Raw genomic sequence first — 23164 nt, forward strand, 5'->3', positions numbered from 1 at the left:
TTCGCGACAGTGACCAGGAAGACCAGGCACAAGGTCTAGGAGGTAGGTTGCTACTCTGGAAGCAAGTAAGCCATGCCAGATACATTTCTCTTTTGTATTTTAAAAACTTTGCTTTCTTGATAAATTTAAGTATGTCCAAAAGTAAAGCAAAATGAGTCAGCAAAGAAAGAAAACCTGAGCACATTTCATAATGGAATGGCTTTCTGAGGTCATTAAAATTAAATGCCATCTCCAATGCAAAAACAGAATGCGTGACTCAGTCTCAGATTCACTTTAACTTATTGTGAAATGTACGATCTGGAGTAGGTGAAAGTTCTCACTGATAATATCATACATGGTGTAAAGATGAATGCATCAATGCTTCCATACAGGACATTGATGATCATATGACAAAGTAATTGAGAGCTTGCACAGTAAGAATTACACCTTTGGATTTGTGGAGCACATTGGTTTCATTACACAAAGGCAGTTCATGGATGAATTGCACAAATCACTCTTTCATACATTGATAGTGGATGAATGTACAGACATTTCAGTTTACAAAATAAAAAATGTTGATTTTGTACATCAAGTTTGACCAGAATTTGCTTAAAATTCTGCATTTGCAGGAATTTTGAAACTCACTGCATCAGTGCTAATTGTGGCAGCAATCAATTTTATGTTCAGTGACCTTGACTTACAGAAAATGGTGATGTTTACATTAGACGGAGCAGTTATGCTGGGAAAGATAAAGTAGCCATAGTCTTGTGATGCAAAATTAAACATTCATCAGAAGAGCATTGCATTGCTCATAGAAAATATCTGGGAATTGATGTTTGGACAGAGGTGTCAATTATGCAAGACATTAAAATGCTTCAAAGGAACTATGTAAAATGATCAACTGTGAAGAACAGAAAATAAAATCTTCAAATTGTCCTCGTCAAAGAATGTAATACAGTTGCATTTCAACCTCTGAATGATGTGAAGTGGCCGTCAAGACATTTTGCAGTGAGTGCTCTAACATAAAAACCACAATAGCTCAATGGAGTACTGCAGACAGCAAGTGAATAAGCGCAATGATCCAAAAAATAAAATATTGCCTGAAACTGCTCACAAAGTCAAAATATTGCATTGCATTGACTGCTTTGAATGACAGTCTCAGTGAACTGGCATCGTTGTGCAAATTCCTGCAGAAAAGCTCTTTGACAACAATTGACGCTATGCAATTTCCTGACGCCTCACTAAACTGAGGACTCGGTATCTAGGTGAACTTCTTTATCGGAGTGAAGAAGGTTCTGGCTGCTCTCAGTGATGTGAACGCTACCACAATCTTTAAATTTATTCAATGCCTACATGACTATCTGGTAAGATTTCCACAAGAAGAATTACGAGAGTGGCATGCATTTAACCAGGCTGCAAGAAACCAAGAAAACAGATTATGAATTTGGAAAACACAGTATTGTGCAACATATTGAAACATTTCACTTTATAACCACACATTTGTATTATTTTGGTTGAAAAGATACATGAAGAATGGTCCGATTTCAAATTTATGGTTGTGGACATACGTTCTGTTCAAACATTCAGTGATTTGGTGGGCTATTTCAGGCATCAAGTGCTGACTGCGAGTGTAGATTTAGCCTCATGAATTTGATTAAGTGCAAATCCACAAAGAGATTAGAATAGATCGCTTGGGACAATTTGATACAAGTTGGGTCATACATTTCATCTGGACAAATTTTAATCCAAATGCAGTTTACAATCGTTGGGCAGCAAATTAAGATTGGTATAAAAGACCGTCAATAAAGGAGTTAATAAACTGCTAGTAAGGAGGTGGCAATTCAGGAACAGTGGTAGAATTCCCACCTGTTATGCAGGAGGTCCAGGTTCAATTCCCACCCAATGCATGGTACTTCTTCCCTTCTGTTCGTGCTATACTCTTTCTAGTGGGTGACAAAATGGTTAGCCCTGCTGCCTCAGTGGTTTTGATTTTAGCCTTGGGTGAATATGCAAACTCCACACAGACAATTCTCTCTGTGTCTGTGTGGGTTTCTGCTGGGTGCTCCAGTATCCTCCCACAGTCCAAAGATGCGCAGGTTAGTTGGATTGCCCATGCTAAATTGCCCCAACAAGGGATGTGCAGGCTAAGTGAAATAGCCACAGTAAATGTAGGGTTATGATGATAGAGTGGGGGTTGGGTCTGGGTGGGATGCTCTTTGGAAAGATGGCGCAGACCCAATGGGCTGAATAGCTGCAAACCACACTGTAGGGATTCTATGATCCTCTTTTGGTCAAATAGTATATATCTTGAACACAGCACCAAATCCAAACAGGTCCCCAGACTTCTGAATTTCCAATTGTTGTTTATTTTAGCAGATCGAATATCTGTAGTTGTGAGATAGTATATATGCATGTTTTTGATAGTTAATAATGATAAAAATTGGCATATACATGTAGAATGCCTGTAACTGTAAATATTAACAAAAGGCAAAAAAAAACGCAATTCAACTGCCACTCAACGCAATATGCCACTCTGGGACCTACACAGGCCCCAGAAAATTTAGAGGGATCATTGAGTTCCACCCTTTTCATCATCCTCATTTTTGGGCTGTGGGAGGAAATCGGAGTACCCGGACAAAACCCACGCAGTCACGGTGAGAATGTGCAAACTCCACACGGACAGTCGCCAAGGGTGGAATCAAACCTGGGTCCCTGGCACTGTGAGGGAGCAGTACTAACCACTGTGCCACCCAGGACTCTGTAAAATGCTGTTGGCATAGAAGATTAGTCACAATCACGTTGAGTAGCAGAACTTAATGGGCCGAGTGGCCTACTCCTGCTCCTTTTTTCTATATTTATTTCTGCGAAGCACAAGTCATAAACGTTACGAAATACTCTTCACTTCCCTGGATAACCCATTTCTAACAATATTTTAAGTAGTTCAGCTTTATTCAGAACAAAGCAGCCCGCTTGATGATACCTCAGCAATGACTGCTCTGTACAACATGCATTGTAGTAACTCGTCAAGGCTTCTCCTGGAATGGATTGCTAGCCACAACATCAAACGTCACTGTTTTCCTGGCTGTTTCATTTGTTTTAAATATCAAGGTTTATCCGACAGCACCTCACCCAGAACAGCATCATCAGCAGGAGCACGGAAACACAATCACCAACAATGTGCCCTCAACAAAAACACACAATAACCTGACTTAGAAATACATCATTGCTCCTGTATTACTGTTAAAAAGAGTCTTGGAACTCCGCCGCCCCCCCCCCCCCCACCACCACCAATAGGAGGTAGCAGACATCCCTTCCTAATAAGAGACAACAAGGTTAAAGACGTGGATGAGCACAGCAGGCCAAGCAGCACCAGAGGAGCAGGAAAGCTGATGTTTCGGGTCTAGACCCATCTTCAGAAAAATTCTTGGAATAATCGATCACTCTTTATCAAGCTGTTGTTCCCACTTTCTCACATTGTAGAAGATTCTGACTCCACTCTCCCTCTGACTCAATCTTCATGAAGCTGTTGTTTCCACACGTGTTACTTCTAAGCACAGATTCTCTCCCTCTCTCTCTCTCTCTCTCTCTTTTAGATAGTGGTGACTCTCTGGATCCTCCTTTCTCTCCGTTTTGTTTTAAAACTGTGATATCCGATATGGCTACTTTGATCGTTTCTTCAGTTTGTCAACTGAAATTTGTTAAGCAGCTAATATTATCACAGGGACTCTTAAAGTCTAACTAGCTGGCATTTATTTCCTATTTTAAAGCTGGATGAATTCATGTAGGTGAGTTGCCCTGCTTAAAAGGCCAATTTTGAGAATTAGTTCGAGATATGAAAACTAAGCTTAAACCTTGCATAATTAGGGACTAGTAACCCAGAGGTTTATGCTGATAATATACAGACATGAGCTCAAAATCCCTGATGGCAACTGGTGAAGTTTGAATTTAATGAATAAATCTAGAATTGAAAGTGAGTCCAATGAATCCATTATTGACTCTTGTAAAAGAAAATCCCCACATAACTAACGCCTTCCTGGACAGAGAGGCAAGCATCCTTACCCCATCTGGCTGATCAATGCTCAGATCCACAGCAATGTGGATGATTCTAAACTGCCACTCAACTGTATCAAGTTGCTACAAAGTCCAAAGAAATGAATGAAACCAGACAGACCACCTGGCATCAACCTGCGGACAACTGCAAACCTAGCACAGTCACTTGCTCTTCCTTCATTGTCCCATGGCTAAAATCCTGGAAACATTTTTCTCAGAGGACTGTTGATGTGCTGAGGTCTGCCAGCAATTCAAAAAAAGGCCATTCATCCTCATCTTTTCTGGAGCAGTTATGGATGGGCAATAAGTACTGACTTAGCCAGCAAAAAACACATTCCATAAATGAAAAACGATTTTTTAAATGCTGTGCAATTATCAGAAATCAGTATACATTTAAACTGAAAGGAGCCTCCCCACTCCAGCCATGACAAGAAAATTAACCAAGTATGTCTCTAAACAATTTCTCTGTCATATGCCCTAACTGATATCTGTACAGAAAATGCTTCATATCCATCTGTTCAGTAACCTTCAATATCAAAAACAAGACTTTTTTAAAGCTGTCATCACTTGACTTTCTTTTATCACCACCATCTTTGATTCAATTAGATGTCTGGGTAATTGCTTGCAGCTACTTCCACTCTACCAAAAATTCACTGAACTGCAGCAGGCAACCTATTCACATGGAACTTCTGCCATACTTCCACAAAAGAAAAAACACCATTAACAGCCCTAACTCCAAAGATTTTCCTAGTTTATCTTACAGCATTATCTCTATTTTTTCATAACTGCCACTTTACAAACTTTACTTCAGAAAACATTCACTCAACACTCTACATGCCTGTGTCATCCCAAACACAAAATTTAGAAGAATCTTGGTCTGGAGATATCCAATTTTGAGACACTGTGCCTGTAATTCAACCATAAAATTACTGCCCTGATCGTAAACAATATCTCAAGTTTTACAAGGACCATTTTATCATAAGACACTTGTCAGAATTAGATAAACTAAGAAAACAAATGAAAGAGTTTTAGGTTTGTCAGTAAAATTGGTTAGTGTTCAACAACCAGTACGATCGCTGGATTCTATCAATTCAATCCCTTAATAAGGGACTAGTTCCTCATTTATGTGTCTGCAACAATTTTGTATTGATTTTATATTACAACAAAAATAAAATTGGTATTTATTTTATGGTTAGGGGGTATTGGCATCCAACCCAACTGATTGAACAATATCCTGTATTTTAAGCCATTTTACAGGAGCGTTTTTGAACACAATTTAACATCGCCCCAATGCAAATAGAGATGAAATCATCACTAGCAACCTGTAACTTGAATTGTACTCTTGTACCCGCATATCAAAATCACCTAAGTAACATCAGCGTTGGGCTACAGTTTAAAGAATTAAAAGTGTGTGCTTGGTGCAACATTTAGTCTAGAATATTTTGGTGTCTTGCTCCGTTATTTCATTAAACTCTACACCAAATGTGCCAGTGTTTACGATGATTAACTTTTTAAATTCGTAATTGTTAGAGCATTCAGCACCCAAGTCATCACGTTTCTTGAAAACAATGTCGGTAAATTAACTAATAAAGCATTCACTTCTGTTCCCGGAATCTTATAAACAGCTAGACAACAGTGGCAATTTTGGCAGAAGGTGCTTTTAACCTTTAGTTTACGTTGGAATGGTTCAAAGGAAAGTGAATTATCTATCATGTGTTAGAAACGAGGTTCAGGAGGAAAAACCCTGTCTGTTCTTGCTCATCCTGCGTCTGTGCTGGGTTACAGTGGAGTCGAAATCGAACCGCGCCCAAAACCCTTTAATTGGTACGTTAAATAGTCAACAGTGCACTCACTTATCGTCCTACCTTCTGCCTTTGCTTTATGATGCCCAAGCCTCAAATTAGGTCTTTACGATCCGACTCTCCCCATTTTACCCGATTCCTAACTGTCACTCCCACACACTTCCAAATTTCGCAGCTTCCCCCATAATGCTCCCGCTATTCACCTGCTATTTGTCAGCAGCCGTTGGCGGCTTTCCCACGAATGTTTTAAAATGCCGGTCAGAATATCGGATGAGAAGTGCCTTTACTCACCTTGGCAGCCATTTCCACACGCTCTAGACAATACGTTAACAACAAATTTGCAATTCCCCAGCTGTCGCATTTCCAGACGCTCAAGCTCCATAGCAATCGGCCGACCAATCGCAGTCCAGAAGCGGTCATTCCCATGGTCACCGGTGACGCGTCAGTCATTTTGGCTAGTAGGCGGGCTCCGCCTGAATATTCACCAATCCGACTGCGGTTCCCACTGCAGGGCAACGCCCCCTCGTTCTGATTTGTCACGTTAGTGACGTCTGGTGTAATTGCCGTTGACGGCTTCTAGCTTTTGGCTTGGAGACGAGGGTGTTGGAAAAATTTGGCGGTTTGTATTTGGAAGTGTGTGGTGTGCGTTTTTCTCATCACTCTGACCTGCTCAGTACTGCCTATCGGACGTGAAGCCTTTACCAGTAAATCCTCCACTGACCCTTAAAGTTTCCCTCATCCATATCAGTGTTAACAAGGGTTTCCGTCTCTCTCACCCCCTCAAAACTGTGTGAAGTGATCCCACTGGAAGAAGGAATACGCCGGACCAGGGTCATGGGCTCTTGAATTGTGGAACCCTGAAAACCACGGTATCTGCTGCTTCTTCAGCAATAATCTTGGTAAGGATATGCTTCATTCTAGGAAATGACATAAACCAAACGTCAACAATAAACAACTGCACCTCCCAGTCGCGAACCATTTCCACTCCCCCTCCCATTCCTCAGACGACATGTCCATCATGGGCCTCCTGCAGTGCCACAATCATGCCACCCGAAGGTTGCAGGAACAGCAACTCATATTCCGCTAGGGAACCCTGCAGCCCAATGGTATCAATGTGGACTTCACCAGCTTCAAAATCTCCCTTCCCCACCGCATCCCAAAACCAGCCCAGTTCGCCCCCTCCCCCCCACTGCATCCCAAAACCAGCCCAGCCTGTCTCTGCCTCCCTAACCTGTTCTTCCTCTCACCCATCCCTTCCTCCCACCTCAATCCGCACCTCCATTTCCTACCTACTAACCTCATCCCACCTCCTTGACCTGTCTGTCTTCCCTGGACTGACCTATCCCCTCCCCACCTATACTCTCCTCTCCACCTATCTTCTTTTCCCTCCATCTTCGGTCTGCCTCCCCCTCCCTCCCTATTTATTCCAGAACCCTCACCCCATCCCCCTCTCTGATGAAGGGTCTAGGCCCAAAACATCAGCTTTTGTGCTCCTGAGACGCTGCTTGTCCTGCTGTGTTCATCCAGCTTCACACTTTATTATCTCGTCAACACTCTGGATTGGGGGTTAAACCGCTTGACTGCTAAAACAGCAAATTTCGTATCCGTATCTCCCTCTCCAATAAAAGTACCTGAAGCAAACAAGTTATTTTCTCCCATCAAAGACAACAAAGTGTGGAAATGTCAGCTTTCCTGTTCCTCTGATGCTGCCTGCCCTGCTGTGTTCATTCAGCTACACACACGTTGTTATCTCAAACTCCAGCATTGGTAGTTCCTACTATCTCTTATCAAAGAACAGAAGGTCTTGGCAAAATGAACACAATTTTAAAGCTACCCACTGGTGGTATTGAATTCTGGTTCTCAGTATTTTTTGTCCGCCCAAAATAACAATTTGTTTTTGTTTGTGCATGTGTGCAAGGGTTTCAAAATGGATTAGAGTTATATTGATCGCGTGTACCTGTGACTTGAATTTAAATCTTTGTAATAAACAGCCATTCTTTATGTTCAAAAAACCTGATCAGTGGTTTGATTTTGTTAATTTTATTCCAACAAATAGGTCAATTAGGAGTATACATTACTTTGATTTCATCACTAACTTTTTGTGGTGACCCTGGAATACTCGTGCTTGAGAATCAACACACTTTCTCAAGTGGGTCATGCTTCCTGTATTTGGACCCCCTCAGTGGCAGCTGTATTTCAGCCCATACACTGTTGCAAGCAGGCCTGCCAGAGGAAACAAACAAACTGCCCAAACTGCTCTCTGATGAAGGGTCTAGGCCCAAAACATCAGCTTTTGTGCTCCTGAGATGCTGCTTGGCCTGCTGTGTTCATCCAGCTTCACACTTTGTTATCTTGGATTCTCCAGCATCTGCAGTTCCCATTTTCACATTGCCCAAAATAATGTTGACTTTTCATTGACAACTGAAATTAGAAGCCTACAACAGCTTACTCTTCTTTCCTGTCCCGTTTCTTTTGCTAAAAGACAAGAGAGACATATTGCTGTATTTGTTTGTCCTCCATTAGTGAAGAGCCATAGAGTCATACAGCATGGAAACAGACCCTTTCGCCCAACTAAACTAGTCCTATTTGCCTGAATTTGGCCCATATCCTTCTAAAACTTTCCTTGTCATTTGGCAGGCCCAAGCCTCTCATATTTGCAGCTCGTTTCCAATAAGACCATCAGCAGCCCATACAAAATAATAGAGTATTATCTCAAATATACTTTTCCAACTTTCCAACTCTTTATATATAAATAAATGTGAAGAAACTCAGCAGGTCTGGCACCATCTGTGAAGGAAGAAACAATATTCTGACAATAAATCGAAACAATATTTTGAATACAATATTCTGAATGCTCTCACACCTGCTCAATTTCTCCAGAATATACTGTATTTATTTCGTCTCTTGACTTTAGTGATGTCTTGCTTTTATTCGCAGCTATGCGGGACCTGACCATTCACCAACAACAAAAGCAGAAGTTGATCGAACAAGTCTGGCACCATCTGTGGAAAGAAAAGAGTTAACGATTCGGATCCAGTGACCCTTTTTTAGAAGCGAAAAGTTAATGTTGCTTTTTCTGCATAGATGCTGCCAGACCTGCTGAGTTTTCCCGGAAATTTCTGTTTTTGTTTCTGATTTCTAGCATCCACAATTCTTCATTTCCAACCCCTGCCCATTCATCCGATTGACCCGGAGAATGGGTAACCTGTGGGTGAAACGAAGCCCCATTCTGATTGGTCACTGCTTCACGTGCCATCACCAGCCCATGGTCATACGATAATCCGATTGGAGGATGCATGTGTCACCCGGGTAACGGTTGCCGAAAAGCGGTATGTCGACCAATCAGAGACAGGGCTACTATTATCGATGTAGTTGAAGAGGTGGAGCTTCGGGTCGTTAGCTGTGCCTGTATCTTTTATTCTAAAATCTACGAGGAGACTTTGCTACTGGGGAGATGGCCACACGTTTAAGGGTAAGGATATTGCGGGCTAATGCTATATAATATTGCGAGGTTTTGTTGGATACACAAAGAATGGGGAACTGTCGATGCAGTGTGCAGACTATGTTGTAATACAATGGTAATCACCTGCCCGAATCATTTATGCAAATACACCTGGCGTTTTCACTCTAAAAACATGAATTGCTGGAAATGTATGGGATGCGCCTGTGGCGAAAGGGAGAAGCATTTAACCCTTCAGGTCCACGAGCCTCCCCAGACTTGGAGAAAGTGAAAGGATGAAGGCAGGGAAAAGATCACAAAAGGTAGACAGTGATAGAGTGTAAATTAGGAGACATCACCTGATAAAAGGATTAATGTTGCAAGGCCAAAGGAACCAATGCCTAATATGGTGTTATATTGTGCACATAGTGAAAAGGCAGGATATTGACAGCAGTTAATGATGTTTATTAGAAGTGCTGGTGCGGACACAATCTGCCGAGTCGCAGCCTGCTGCACTGTAACACTTTTGTGATTATGCCACCTGAGATCTGATGAATGGTATCATGGAGAAAGGTGACGTTTTCCCTGCTATTAAAAGAATCCATTGCTTTTTTTAATGGTTGCACAAATGATGACTGAGGAGTGGACCAACACCATGCAAAAGGAATGGTTCTTTTGGAATGCTGGAAGTGAAGGACACTGTATTTGACATCACACTTGAGCTGGCAGAAATGGCAGAGGATGATCAATTGTCTGCAAAGTCTGGTGGAGTAGAATGAGAGAACAAGTGGAACACGAGAATGGTTCGAGGAAGGAAGGGAGGAGTTGATAGCTGGAATGCATCTAAAGGGAGAGACAAGATTGAGGTCATTTCAATCAGTCAGGTAGAGAGAGAGACTTTGATTAGAATCATAGAATCCCTACAGTGTGGAAGCAGGCCATTCATCCCAACAAGTCCACACCGCCCCTCCAAAGACCCATTCTCTTACCCTTTCTCTATAATCCAACATTTCCCATATCTAATCCACCTAATTTACACACCCTGAGTCACTACGGGCAATTTAACATGGCCAGTCCACCTAACCTGCACATCTTTGGATTGTGGGACGAAGCCAGAGCACCTGGAGGAAACCCATGCAGACACGGGGAGAATGTGCAAACTCCACACAGACAATCAGTCGAGGGTGGAATCAAAACTGGGTACCTGGTGCTGTGATTATGGAAAAGGAACTTGCATTAGAAGTGCTAGAGGTTTTGAGTTATTTTTGTTGTTCTTGGGATGTTGGTGTCGCTGGCTAAGTTAGCATTAATCATCCTGGAGAAAGTGATGGCATGCTGCCTTCTTGAACTGTGGTAGTTTGTGGGGTGCTTGTAGACTTGTAGGGCTTTTAGGGAAGTTGTTCCAGAATTCTGAGCCAGTGACTGTGAAAGAACAGTGATGTAGTTCCAAGGTATAGTGGCTTGGAGGAGACCTTGCAATGGGTGGTGTTCCCATGCATCTGTAGCACTTGTCTTCTAAGATCTCGAGGTTCCAGGTTGGGTAGATGCTGTGAGAGCAGCATTGATGAATTAATATAGAGCAGCTTGTTAATCGGACATCCTCTTACCGCAGAGAGTTGGTGATGAAGGGAGTAAATGTTGAAGGTGGATGGGGAATATTTTATCACAGTCCCAATTTGTGTCCTGTAGGTGGTGGATAGGGATGAGGGGAGCAGAAGATGACCTACTTTCCAACCTCTGACCTATTCTGGTAGCCACTTTATTTATGCATCGCAGGCCAGTTAAATTTCTGGTCACTGTAATCTCCCCATGACATTTTAAGATCAACAATTTTAGATTATAACCTCTGCTCCCATTTTGTTTCCTTGTTGGCTTTTCAACAAAGATATTGAAAAAGTTTTGTTTTTTTTTCCTTTTGGTTGGCAGTTTTTCATGTTGCCTACACATATCTTTTATTCCTTTACTTGCCCCATTATTGATTGTGGCTTTGGAGCATTGATCCTTGTGATAATACGTTCCCTCCTGATGTTTAATACCCCTGCATTTTACCCTGTCACAGACCTTCTCCCTTGCTCTTTTTCTACCTCTACCTGCTCAAAATCTATTACATCTCTGACTTTTCCCAGTTTCGATGAAAGATTATTAACTTGAAACACTAACTCTCCTCCTCAGATGCTGGCAGGCCTGCTGTGCATTTTATAGATGACAAAAATGTAATATGTTTTACTTTTGACTGACTTTTCGTTTTATAGCACAATAAGAAATGTACAGTTATCGGGGGCTCAGGTTTCTTGGGTCAGCATTTGGTGAAGAGGCTTCTGGAAAAAGGCTACACTGTTAATATTTTGGATGTTCGAAAACCTGTTGAGAATGAAAGAATTCAGTTCTTCAGTGCGGATTTGTGCTGTAAAGAGGTTGGTATAAGGTACATTTTAACATTGTAATATTGATGTCTCAGTTTCTCATGATGCCAGCAGCATGCATAAAGAGAAACAGCTCGGCTTTGTAATATTTGATTTGCCAGTGATATATCATTCCTTTTTTTGTATGACTCTAATTTTGTTAACTGAACTTAACACAAGCCTTCAGTTTAAAAAATATTATCTAGGACTGACAACACTTGTTCCTGACTTGACATTGTTACTGGAGAAAAACTTTTTCATGGGTATGCTGACGCCACACAGCTCTGCCTCACCACTACCTCCCTCAAATTCCCTGTTATCAGACTGACCGACAGATTACTGACATCAAGGATTGGATGAGCAGAAAGTTTCTCCAATCAATGTAGGCTTTGGTAGAGGGTGAAGAATTAACAATTGATTTACTGAGAAGTGAGTTCCTAAATTGGAACTCTGTGTGACAGACTGTAACTTCAGAATTTCTGTGCTGATGTGTTTATCTGATGTGCTGAAGTTACGGTCACTTTCAGAGGGGAACTGTAATTATGAACTGTACATCTTAGTGTTGTGTGTGTATATACACATATTTTTAATGGCACAAACTATGTGGTAGGAATGTATTCAATGAATGTAATGGCTTATTCTTTCCCAAACTGTACTTCTGAGATGTTCATCAATGAAATTTAAGGAGATCTGTCTCTCAGAGTGCTCCCCTTGTTATATCAATGCTCTATCCCGAATGTACCACAACACGGGAAATTGAGGTGAATGTCTATGATAACGGACCTTCTTTGTGCTCTCAGCTGAATGTCAATGGAATATATTCTAACAGGAGCCACCTATCAGAAATGTTAATGTGATTTGATAGAGATAGTATTTGCTGTCTGCTTTTTTTTTTAGCACTTTTGTGGTCATCACGATGGATCTGACAGCTAAGTTTTCTTGGAGACATCTTGGCGAAGTTATGCCACAGATTGATTTAGTTTTGGTATAGCCTAGACCCTCACCTAAAATCTCAGATATTGAATTTAGTTGCAACGTAGAAATGATTGTTATTCAGCAAATATCCACAGGTTGTGCCTCTAGATAATTTTGATATTAAGTGTCTTTGTGTATTGAAAGTAAAATTACAAACTATGAAGTTGTGAATTAATAAATTGTGATTCTTTAGGATATACTGCCAGCAGTTCAGGGTGTGAGCCTCGTGTTCCACTGTGCCTCTCCAGCACCTTCTAGTGACAACCGAGAGCTCTTCTATAAGGTTAATTACATTGGGACTAAAACGATAATTGAAGCATGTAAAGAAGCAGGTGTTCAGGTAAGAAATTATACATCGCAGTTTTATAACCATTTGTCTTCCTGCCATTCCACCAATCTTTCATGATTAGCACATTTTTCTTGTACACAGAAACTGGTGCTGACTAGCAGTGCTAGTGTCGTATTTGAAGGCTCCGACCTAAAAAATGGTTCAGAAGACCTGCCATACGCTAAGAAGCCCATTGACTACTATTCACAAACTAAGATCTTGCAGGAAATGGTAAGTTTAAAAGTCTGACATCACTTTCAATTTAAAAATGAAATTGTAGTTATGAATTTAGATTTGTCTTAGATATGTTAGTTTATGATATAAACTTTACTGATTATTTGAGCTGAAGTATTTACTTTGCAACACTTTCTGGTAAAACATTTCTGTTAAGAAAAATCACCTTATTCATAAAGATCTACTCCATATTGATGATTCTATTCAGTTCCCATTCCTCCGCTACAACAATATGTTTACAGCCTAATAATGGAAGATGTACACTGTATTTATACTTTCCACACCTGGCATGATTATGATTTCAGAGATTACCAATCTGTGTAGCTTTTATGTTGTTTAATGCTGGGTCAAAGCCTGGATGTCAAAACTCACCTGATCCACGTGACCATTCAGTTAGCATTCCAGTTCTGCAATAGATGCAATTTAAAAGTAAACTTGTAAAAGTAATTTTCTGTTGCTAGTCTCCTAACTTATTCATGTAGACCTTTATGTTTTTGGAGAGACTACATGCATCCTCCTTCCGTGCATATGTTTGCTCTTTTACATGTCTGTTTGTTCTTTCAAGCGCTCTTGCACTCTGACTATTGTATGGTACACTTGACCGTCCAATACTTGTAACATTTAGTTCTAAGTATTAAGATTCAGGAATTGTATTGTCATTTAGAAAATATAATGAGAAAATTGCAAATTGCATTAATTAAAGTGGAAGCTGTAGCTTCTTCCCTGCCTGTTAACAACTGACATCTCTTTTTAAACATAACAGGAAATTCTTCGTGCTAATAATCCAGAACAGAACTTCATGACAATTGCAATTCGTCCACATGGCATTTTTGGACCTCAAGATCCACATTTAGTGCCTGTCCTTGTACAGGCTGCAAAGACTGGCAAGATGAAGTTTATAATTGGGTTGGTACTGTTTAGACAGATTTGTGCATTTAGTGTTTGTTGAGTTTTTCATACTAAATCTGAACTTCTAGGAAGCAACAGAGAACAGTTGGAAGCTGGTAGTAACTTTGACAATGTGCTATGTCACTCGTCTGTTCTTTGGCGAGAGATTATCTGAGTGGGTAGTTATGTGAAAACATAATCCACTTTGCAACATGATTCTTTCCAACTCCCTGTGCTTTGTTATTGATAAATGGTGCTACCTTTGATCTGTATTCAAAACCATTCTCATCTCCTTGTGGAATCATTAGAGTCTAAAGAAAGCCTAAGTTGTAAAGATGGGGAGTTGCATATTTTCATTTTCATGAATGTGAGTGGATAAATGTGTCATATCTCTGATATTAAGGGATGGGAGAATGTATTCTGTAAAACTTTTCTATAATTTCTAATTTATAAATTCTGCACATAGTTTAAAGCGCTATAGCTTAAATGTCAATTACCATGCCTTGGAATCTGCCGGATGTGACTGCAGTTTTCAATTGATTGTTTTATCAGGCAATGAGACTAACCATGTTTCTACAGAAATGGCAAGAACCTGGTGGACTTCACATATGTTGATAATGTTGTGCATGGGTTGATCCTAGCAGCAGAAAATCTTCACCCGAAGTCATACATCTGTGGAAAGGTAAGAGATTCATAGAGTTATACAACATGGAAACAGACACTTGGGTCGAACTTGTCAATGCCAAACGGATATCCTAAACTGATCCAGTCCATTTGCCAGCATATACCTCTAAACCCTTCCTATTCTTGTACTCAAACTGATGCCTTTTAAATGTTGCAATTGTACTCGCCTCTACCACTTCCTCTGGCAGCTCGTTCCATACACACACCATCATCTGCCCCTCAGGTCCCTTCTAAATCTTACCCCTCTCATTTTAAGCCTATGCCGTCTAGTTTTGGTCTCCCCTTCCCTGGGAAAAAGACCTTGGCTATTCACTTTAACCATGGCCCTCATGATTGTTATAAATCTCTATAAAGTCACCCCAGAGTAATCTGCCTCGACATACATTATCTCACAACTTCATTGTTGTTTTGTTTGATCATGATTATTAGACTTGACATCATTTTTCCCATCGTTCCTGAACTGGTCCACTGGCAGTGCAGTGATGATCTATTTAAAAAGAATAAGACCCTGAAATTTCTGCCTTTTTTTTTCTGCCAATATGACTTCAATTTGAAAAATTTCAATAACCTATTTAGCCATGAATCCCATTGTTAACATGTGCAGGTGAATAGAAGAATCAGTTTAATGCAAGACTCCAAAGAGAGATTTATAATGGAAACACAAATTATCTCTGCAATCAGTTGAAAAGTTCTTTGTTTTCTTTGGCAAATTGTTAGTAGAAATTACCTTGTAGGTGGTTAATATCATAGTACAGTTGTAGCACAAAAGGAGGTCATTGAGAGGTGAAGGCATAGAGGTATTGTTGCTGGATAGTAATCCAGAGACCCAAGTAATGCTCTACTGACTGGGTTTAAATCCCACCAGATGGTGGGGTTGGATTAAAAGCCTCATGATGACCACGAAGCTATCATCAATGGTTGTTTAAAACTCTACCATGCTTTCTTTATCGGACCTGATGTGGATCCAGACCTGCGGCAATATGGTTGACTCTTAATTGGCTTGCTAGGCCATTTTGAAGAGCAATAGGTCGAGCCAAACTGCTAATAAGTCTCAAAAAATAAAGTAAAAACCAAAAGAACTGTAGATGCTGTAAATCAGGAACAAAAACAAAGTTGCTGGAATAGCTTAGCAGGTCTGGCAACATCTGTGGAGGAGAAAACAGAGTTAATGTTTCGGGTCCAGTGACCCTTCCTTCTGAGGAAGAGTCACCGGACCCGAAACATTAACTCTGTTTTCTCCTCCACAGATGCTGCCGGACCTGCTGAACTTTTTCAGCGACTTTGCTTTTACTCAAAAAAAGTAATTAAACATGACAAATCATCTGTAACCAAAAACTGAGAGAGCTGCCCCAAGCAACAGCCTGACTTTGTTAGGTATAATTCCATAGGTTTGACTGTGTCCCAGACAACATCATGTCCCTTCCTGGATCTGTTCTGTCTCACCATCAAGAGCACCAATAGTATATTTTCAGGAAGGAGTTGCCTTGGAAGTGCTGAATATTAACCCTGGAGCATACGAAGCTTCAAGACTTCAGGTGAAACAAGAGCCACATGCCACCCATCTGCTGATGAATCCATTCTTCCCCATGTTGACAGCCACTTGGAGGAAGAAATGGTGGCAAAGGCACAGAATGTACTCTGGTCAGGGACTTCAGTGGACTTCACCACCAGTGGCTCGGCAGCACTGCCACTAATAATGAAGCAATCCATACCCAAATGCACCAAGATGTAGGTAGTTTCTAAATTTGAGCTGACAAATAGTGAGTATCATCTTGTTTGACTCTTCAACCACCTTTATCTACATCAACTTGGCTGCACCAATTCAAGAAGGCAGCTCACCATCATTCTTTGAATGGCAGTAATGGTTGGGCAATAAATTGTGAAACCCATGTCCCCTGAATAAATAATATCAGGAAAAAAAGAATTTAGTCTTCTATTCATGCTGGTTCTCTGCCACAACAACTCTGAGTCGTACTTTGCCCTCCTTTCCTCTAAAGCACTGTAGATTTTCTTTTCTCCTCAGATAATTGTCAAATTCTCTCTCGATAGCCTCACTTAAATCATCTTTCACCACATTCTTGGGTAATTCCAAATGTTATCCAGTTGTCATTCCTTTTTTGTTAAGAAAGAGTTTTACTTCATGTTGCCAATTATTCTCCTGAGTGACCTTAAATCAGTGTCCCTTGGTTTTTCATCCTTCTGTCAGTCAGAACAGTTTCTCCCTAAATAATCTGTCCAGACCACTCCATTTTCAACACCTGTATGAAATGTACTGTAATCGTCCCTGCTCCAAGGAGGTAGGGGTTCCTGTGGTCCAGTGGTAATGACCCACCATGAACACAGGTCTCTTGGTTCAAAGTCTCACAAAGTTCTCACAGAACAGGGACTTGAAAGGAATTTGTGGATTTACATGTACATCTTGATCAATTAAAACCCTCTAACTGACTAAAGATCTGACATCGTCTTATGTTTGTTTAGTACATCCTCATAGGTGGTGTGACCCTTTGATCTTTTTCTCATAAACTCTGTGTCTGTTACTACCTCTCTCACTAACGCCTGAAGAAGGAGTCAGACTCTGAAAGCTTGTGTTTTCAAATAAACCTATTTTACTATTACCCGGTGTCTTGTGTATTCTGACATAATCCATGTTGCCATTGAACAAAATTATTGTTATATAGTGTGAAGTTAGTTTGAAAGAACTGTTATTTTGAAATATAAATAGTACATTAACTTTCTTTTTTAATTCCAATAGGCTTATCATATCACAAATGATGAACCAATTCCCTTTTGGACATTCTTGTCTGAAATTTTAGTTGGACTAAATTATGATCCTCCAAAGTATCACATTCCATACCTGCTGGCTTATTACTTAGCCTTTTTTCTCTCAATTTTGGTGTTGCTATTAAAGCCAATTGTGACCATTAAACCTACATTCACTCCCATGCGAGTAGCATTGGCTGGAACATTCCACTACTACAGCTGTGAAAGGGCAAAGAAAGATCTAGGATATAAACCTGTTGTCTGCCTGAGTGAAGGAATCAAGTATACAATTCAAAGTTTCACATACCTCAGCAGGTCAAAATAGCAACAGTTTGAACCAACCCATTATACTTCTGGCTTTCAAACTGATGATAGCACATGGATTTGAATATCAAGATTCACCATTACTCTTTCTTTGGTAATTTGAAATGTTTACTAGTTCTTCACTGGGTTGCAAGATATGTATTTATGCAACAACTAAATTGCTGCCTTTTGATATTCCTGGAAGAGGTATCGATCGTATTCATTGGTATTATTTTCTATGGCCTTATAGGTAAACAAGTATAACTCTCATCTCTCTGTGAATGCTCTAGATAGTCAGTATTGGTGACCAGGAAGCATTGAGTGAAAACTAATGTTTACAGTATCTACTTTGATACATTTTGGGAATCATTAAAGCTGTTGTTTAATGCAAATTAACAAATAATTCAACTTGAGTTTGAAAGACTGTTTTTATGTATGTCAAGTTCTTGGATGTGAAATGTTTGGTATTCACTTGACCCTTTTAACTCATTATTTTAAAAATCATCTCCAAGGTTGAAGCTCTGTAGCTTTATACGGCCTTGCTTCTCAAGGATACAAATATTCAGCTTTTTGTTTTGAACTTTGTGCAATGTTTTTGTGTTTCAAGTGGTACTTCTTGTTTTTGGGAAAGTTTAGGTAAAATAAAATAATCAGAAAGTTGACCAAAATCATGAAACTGAATTTTGTTTCTATAACATCACTGCAAACATAATCTCAGAATGTTGGGATATAAATAAGCGAAAATAAAATCATCTTCCTTTTTTTCCCTTGTGTTTAACAATATCCAAATAGTTTGTTCTAAACTCAGAATGTGATATTGCTATGAAACTTTTAGTTATTCCTATTCTCAAGTATAATGACACCATTCTTCATCATTTCTTTTCTTCAAAGATGACAATACATATTTTCTGTATGTCTGTGACAAAATTTCAGTAACTTCTTCGTGGTGTTCTCTTTACTGTGTCTCTGACTGCTTTTCTTTAGGGTGGAAATAATACATTGATTTAAATCTCAACGTTGTTTCACTTAATTCTATGTTAAATCTTTCAAACATACATGTGGATCCTTAAACGGTTAAAACATCAAGATGTCAAATGTCATTTGTTTCTTTTAAAATACTTCCTAAATACCATTTGAAAGACTAGTGTCTTCAGACCTCTGGGCTTGTTATCATGCATATCCTGTTCAAATTAACTGTTCTTCAAAGGGAGTACTGGATATTATTCCTTCAAAGCTATGAATTGTAAGTTTGGATTTGCTTTCTCTGAATTACAGGCTTGAGGGGCTGAATGGCTTACTCCTGTTCCTTTATTCCAGAAATGAAATATGATTCCTTAAGAATACATGACTGTAAATCATAAAACTATTCCTTTTGCTGAGATTGTAAACTGTCATCACAATCTGTTTTAGTATTTGTTTATCCCAAGGCTGATGGTGATATGTGAGATTTCATCTAACTTAGCTTTTTAACCCTTCTGTGAACTGTCTTCTGATGTATTTCAATTGATTAAACATGCCACCTATACTACTGTTACAGGAAAAAGTCTCCGGTTGTCTTTCTTTATGAATTGACTTGAGATGTAAAAACATTCATATGTATTGCCCAGTAACAACAAAAAGGTTTGGAGTTCACAAATATGGTCCATCCCCGCCCTTGTCTGCTTTCCCGAGAGACCACTCTCTCCGTGACTCCCTTGTTGGCTCCACACTGCCCTCCAACCCCACCACACCCGGCACCTTCCCCTGCAACTGCAGGAAATGCTACCCTTGTCCCCACACCTCCTCCCTCACCCCTATCCCAGGCCCCAAGATGACTTTCCATATTAAGCAGATGTTCACCTGCACATCTGCCAATGTGGTATACTGCATCCACTGTACCGGTGCGGCTTCCTCTACATTGGGGAAACCAAGCGGAGGCTTGGGGACCGCTTTGCAGAACACCTCCGCTCAGTTCGCAATAAACAACCGCACCTCCCAGTCGCGAAGCATATCCACTCCCCCCTCCCATTCTTTAGATGACATGTCCATCATGGGCCTCCTGCAGTGCCACAATGATGCCACCCGAAGGTTGCAGGAACAGCAACTCATATTCCGCTTGGGAACCCTGCAGCACAATGGTATCAATGTGGACTTCACCAGCTTCAAAATCTCCCCTTGCCCCACTGCATCCCAAAACCAGCCCAGTTCGTCCCCTCTCCCCACTGCACCACACAACCAGCCCAGTTCTTCCCCTCCACCCACTGCATCCCAAAACCAGTCCAGCGTGTCTCTGCCTCCCTAACCTGTTCTTCCTCTCACCCATCCCTTCCTCCCACCCCAAGCCGCACCTCCATCTCCTACCTACTAACCTCATCCCACCTCCTTGACCTGTCCATCCTCCCTGGACTGACCTATCCCCTCCCCACCTATACTCTCCTCTCCACCTATCTTCTTTTCTCTCCATCTTCGGTCCGCCTCCCCCTCTCTCCCTATTTATTCCAGTTCCCTCTCCCCATCCCCCTCTCTGATGAAGGGTCTCGGCCCAAAACGTCAGCTTTCGTGCTCCTGAGATGCTGCTGGGCCTGCTGTGTTCATCCAGCCTCACGTTTTATTATCTTGGTCACATTTTATCTTGGGGCACATTGGCTAGTTCATGGATTTCTCAGTCTAGAACTAAAATCCAGTAAGCTTTGTTAAAATGTTGGTGCTCTGAAAACAAAAACAGAAAGCACCTTTTGAGAACTTTTAAACATCGTGGATGGATTGTTAACCATAATTGTATTATAGATGTTAATTTATTTTAATATATTACGCTGAATAAAACTACACTATTATTTCTTTCTTAAATCTTTTTAATAATCCTCATCGAAAGCTCGCTTTTAAGACATCATGAAGAAATTTGTCCAAATCATTTATTTAATTTGAGTTTGAATGATCTAGCCCATTCTTTTATAGAATTAAGGAGTAGCTTAGCAGAAACTCTCTATTTTGATGGGACATCTAAATGTCTCAAAATGCGTCACAGAAGATTGGATTGATTCTTGATATTAGTGTTTGATGTGTCATTTTGGAGCCTCTGTATCCCAAAAGCTCATCTTGACTGTATATTTACCCTCTTCCTGTTAGAAATTAGGGTTCCTTTTAAAGTTGAATTTGTCTAGTATTTACTGCGTAGCAAATAATTTGGATCTGAATCAGTTTGTAATTAGACAAAAGGAAGGTGACAACGATTGCCAAGGCCGTAATGTTTCATAAGCTTATGCCAAATAATTATATGGCAGTTCATGTAGCCTAGTATAAATGCATTGTTTAGGAAAATAAAAGATTTTTCCCCTCAAACGGAATGATGAATAACTTCCAGACGAGATTGAGCAAGTGCAGATGAATGTCAAGAATAGCTGTCCTATGTCTATTGGCTAGAACATTTAAATGGGTAATTGACACAAACTATCAACCTGTGGAATTATGGCATATCGACAAGTGCTCAGGATCAGACATAGTACTTGTACAGACATCCCTTGACAGAGGGCTGGCCCATCTTCCATCTGAAGAAAGCAGCTGAGATTGTAGGAAGATCCAGGGAAGAGTTCTGTAACACATCAGCTAGAGAGCAAGATGTAGTCCTTGCATTAAAGAGTTTGACATACATAGAAAACTACAGCACAGTACAGGCTCTTTGGCCCTCGATGTTGCGCCAACCTGCGAAACCAAACTGAAGCCCATCTAATCTACACTATTCCATTATTATCATATAGTTCATGCCCACTGCTTGTTCACCTTCTGGTATCAATGACAATCCTCTCATCATGGATCGGACACTTTTTTTTGTCTAGTTAACTAGACAACATCTAACTGCTGTTTCTTAAACTTAATACATTATCTGAAATTTTCTTATGCATGTTTGACTGACTATACTCATGAATTGTCAAAATCTAACCTAGTACTACACTTGCACATTATCTACGGGATCTATGTGACATCCAGCAAACCTCAAAAAGTGCTCAGATATCTCATTTGTTAAGACTCACCAGTGGTCTATTGTTTACCATAAATAATTAGTCAAGCCCTAAGACTCAGCAAATAAAGAAGGATTAAAGGCCAATTATGCTGCGGTGGTAGTGTCCCTGCATCTGAGCCAGGAAGCCCAGGTTCAAGTCCCACCTCCTCCAGAGGTGTGTAATACCATATCTGTACAAGTTTATTAGAAAATATTATAAATTTAGGACACTTGTAGCTCTGAGCCAGAGGCCTAGGTTCAACTTCCCCTTTTCTCAAGAGGTGTGTAATAACATCTCTGAACAGGTCGATTAGCAAAAATTAGAATAAAAATTAAAGACATTTGAAATGTAGCAGAGTGTCCCTAACTGTGGGCCAGAATGTCAAATGAAAGTCCCTCTTGCCCCACACATAAAACTCTACATCGCAGGAATAGGCCCTTCAGCCCACTATGTCATTCTCAACTAATCCCATCTGCCTGCAATTAGTCCACATCCCTCTCTTCCTCATCTGTTCATGTGTCTATCTAAATGCCTCCCAAACTTTGCTAATTATTCTGCTTCTACCACCTGCATTCCAGGAATACTAGCTTCTATGTAAGAAAAAATAATTTCTTGCACATGTCCCTTTAGCATTTTTTTTCTCACCTTAAACTATGCACCCTTGTATTTGGCATTCCCATCCTGAGTTAAAAAAAAATCAGACTATCCACACCTGTCATATTTGATATGTTTCATCAGGTTGACGCTCAGCCTCTAATGCTCTAGCTAAAATAATCCAAGTTTGTCAATCTGTTCTTGCAGCTAAGATATACTCCAATCTAGGCAACATCCTGGTAAAATCGTTTACACCCTCTCTAAAGCTTCCACATCCATCCTGTATTGTGGGGACTGGGACTGCAAACAAAACTGCAAATGTGGCCAAACTAAAGTTCTATACATCTGCAACATGATTTGTCAATTTTTATACTTGATGCCCTGACTGATGAAGGCCTTTCTTGCTTCTTTATTTACTTGACACTTTCTATGGACTTGGATCCCAACATTTCTGTGTATATCAGTACTTTGAAGGATCCTGCCGTTAAATATATACTTTCCTGTTGCAATTGACCTCCCAAAATGCATCACTTCACACTTGTCTGGATTAAACTCCATCTGCCATAGATCAATTGTATTCTTTCTCACGGGCTAATTGGACCACCTACATTTTCATCCACGTTATATATACGTTACAAACAACAGAGATCCCAGCAGTGATCTTGCAGACCCTCAGAAAGCCAACAAAACCCTATTGAATTATTCAAAGACAGCAAAAAAGATGGATGTGAAAAGATTGAAATGAAACA

The 23164-nt window shown here is 40.3% G+C and overlaps 2 protein-coding genes across 4 annotated transcripts in view; one reads left to right on the forward strand and one right to left on the reverse strand.

Moving 5' to 3' along the window:
• LOC125458671 (uncharacterized) overlaps positions 1 to 6251 on the reverse strand; it is a 34670-nt gene extending 28419 nt beyond the window's left edge. For both annotated transcript variants that reach the window (XR_007248891.2, XM_048544112.2), the window contains exon 1: positions 6123 to 6251. Coding sequence is in view for 1 of the 2 variants with exons in the window: in XM_048544112.2 (XP_048400069.1) it covers positions 6123 to 6251 (129 nt within the window). In the remaining variant the exon portion in view is untranslated. The remainder of the gene's footprint in view (positions 1 to 6122) is intronic.
• A 156-nt stretch (positions 6252 to 6407) lies between these two features.
• On the forward strand, positions 6408 to 19396 carry nsdhl (NAD(P) dependent steroid dehydrogenase-like). 2 transcript variants are annotated; one of them, XM_048544782.2, is made up of 8 exons: positions 6408 to 6730; positions 8769 to 9303; positions 11523 to 11684; positions 12841 to 12987; positions 13078 to 13206; positions 13973 to 14115; positions 14677 to 14779; positions 17534 to 19396. In XM_048544782.2, the coding sequence occupies exons 2-8, from the start codon at positions 9286 to 9288 to the stop codon at positions 17864 to 17866; spliced, it is 1035 nt and encodes a 344-aa protein (XP_048400739.1). In that variant the 5' UTR covers positions 6408 to 6730; positions 8769 to 9285; the 3' UTR covers positions 17867 to 19396. The 2 variants fall into 2 exon arrangements, with proteins under 2 accessions (XP_048400739.1, XP_048400740.1); XM_048544783.2 differs by lacking the exon at positions 6408 to 6730 and having other exon boundaries at positions 7726 to 9303.
• The last annotated feature ends 3768 nt before the right edge of the window (positions 19397 to 23164 follow it).

The sequence above is a fragment of the Stegostoma tigrinum genome, chromosome 15 (assembly GCF_030684315.1).
Source record: "Stegostoma tigrinum isolate sSteTig4 chromosome 15, sSteTig4.hap1, whole genome shotgun sequence".
Lineage (NCBI taxonomy): Eukaryota > Metazoa > Chordata > Chondrichthyes > Orectolobiformes > Stegostomatidae > Stegostoma > Stegostoma tigrinum.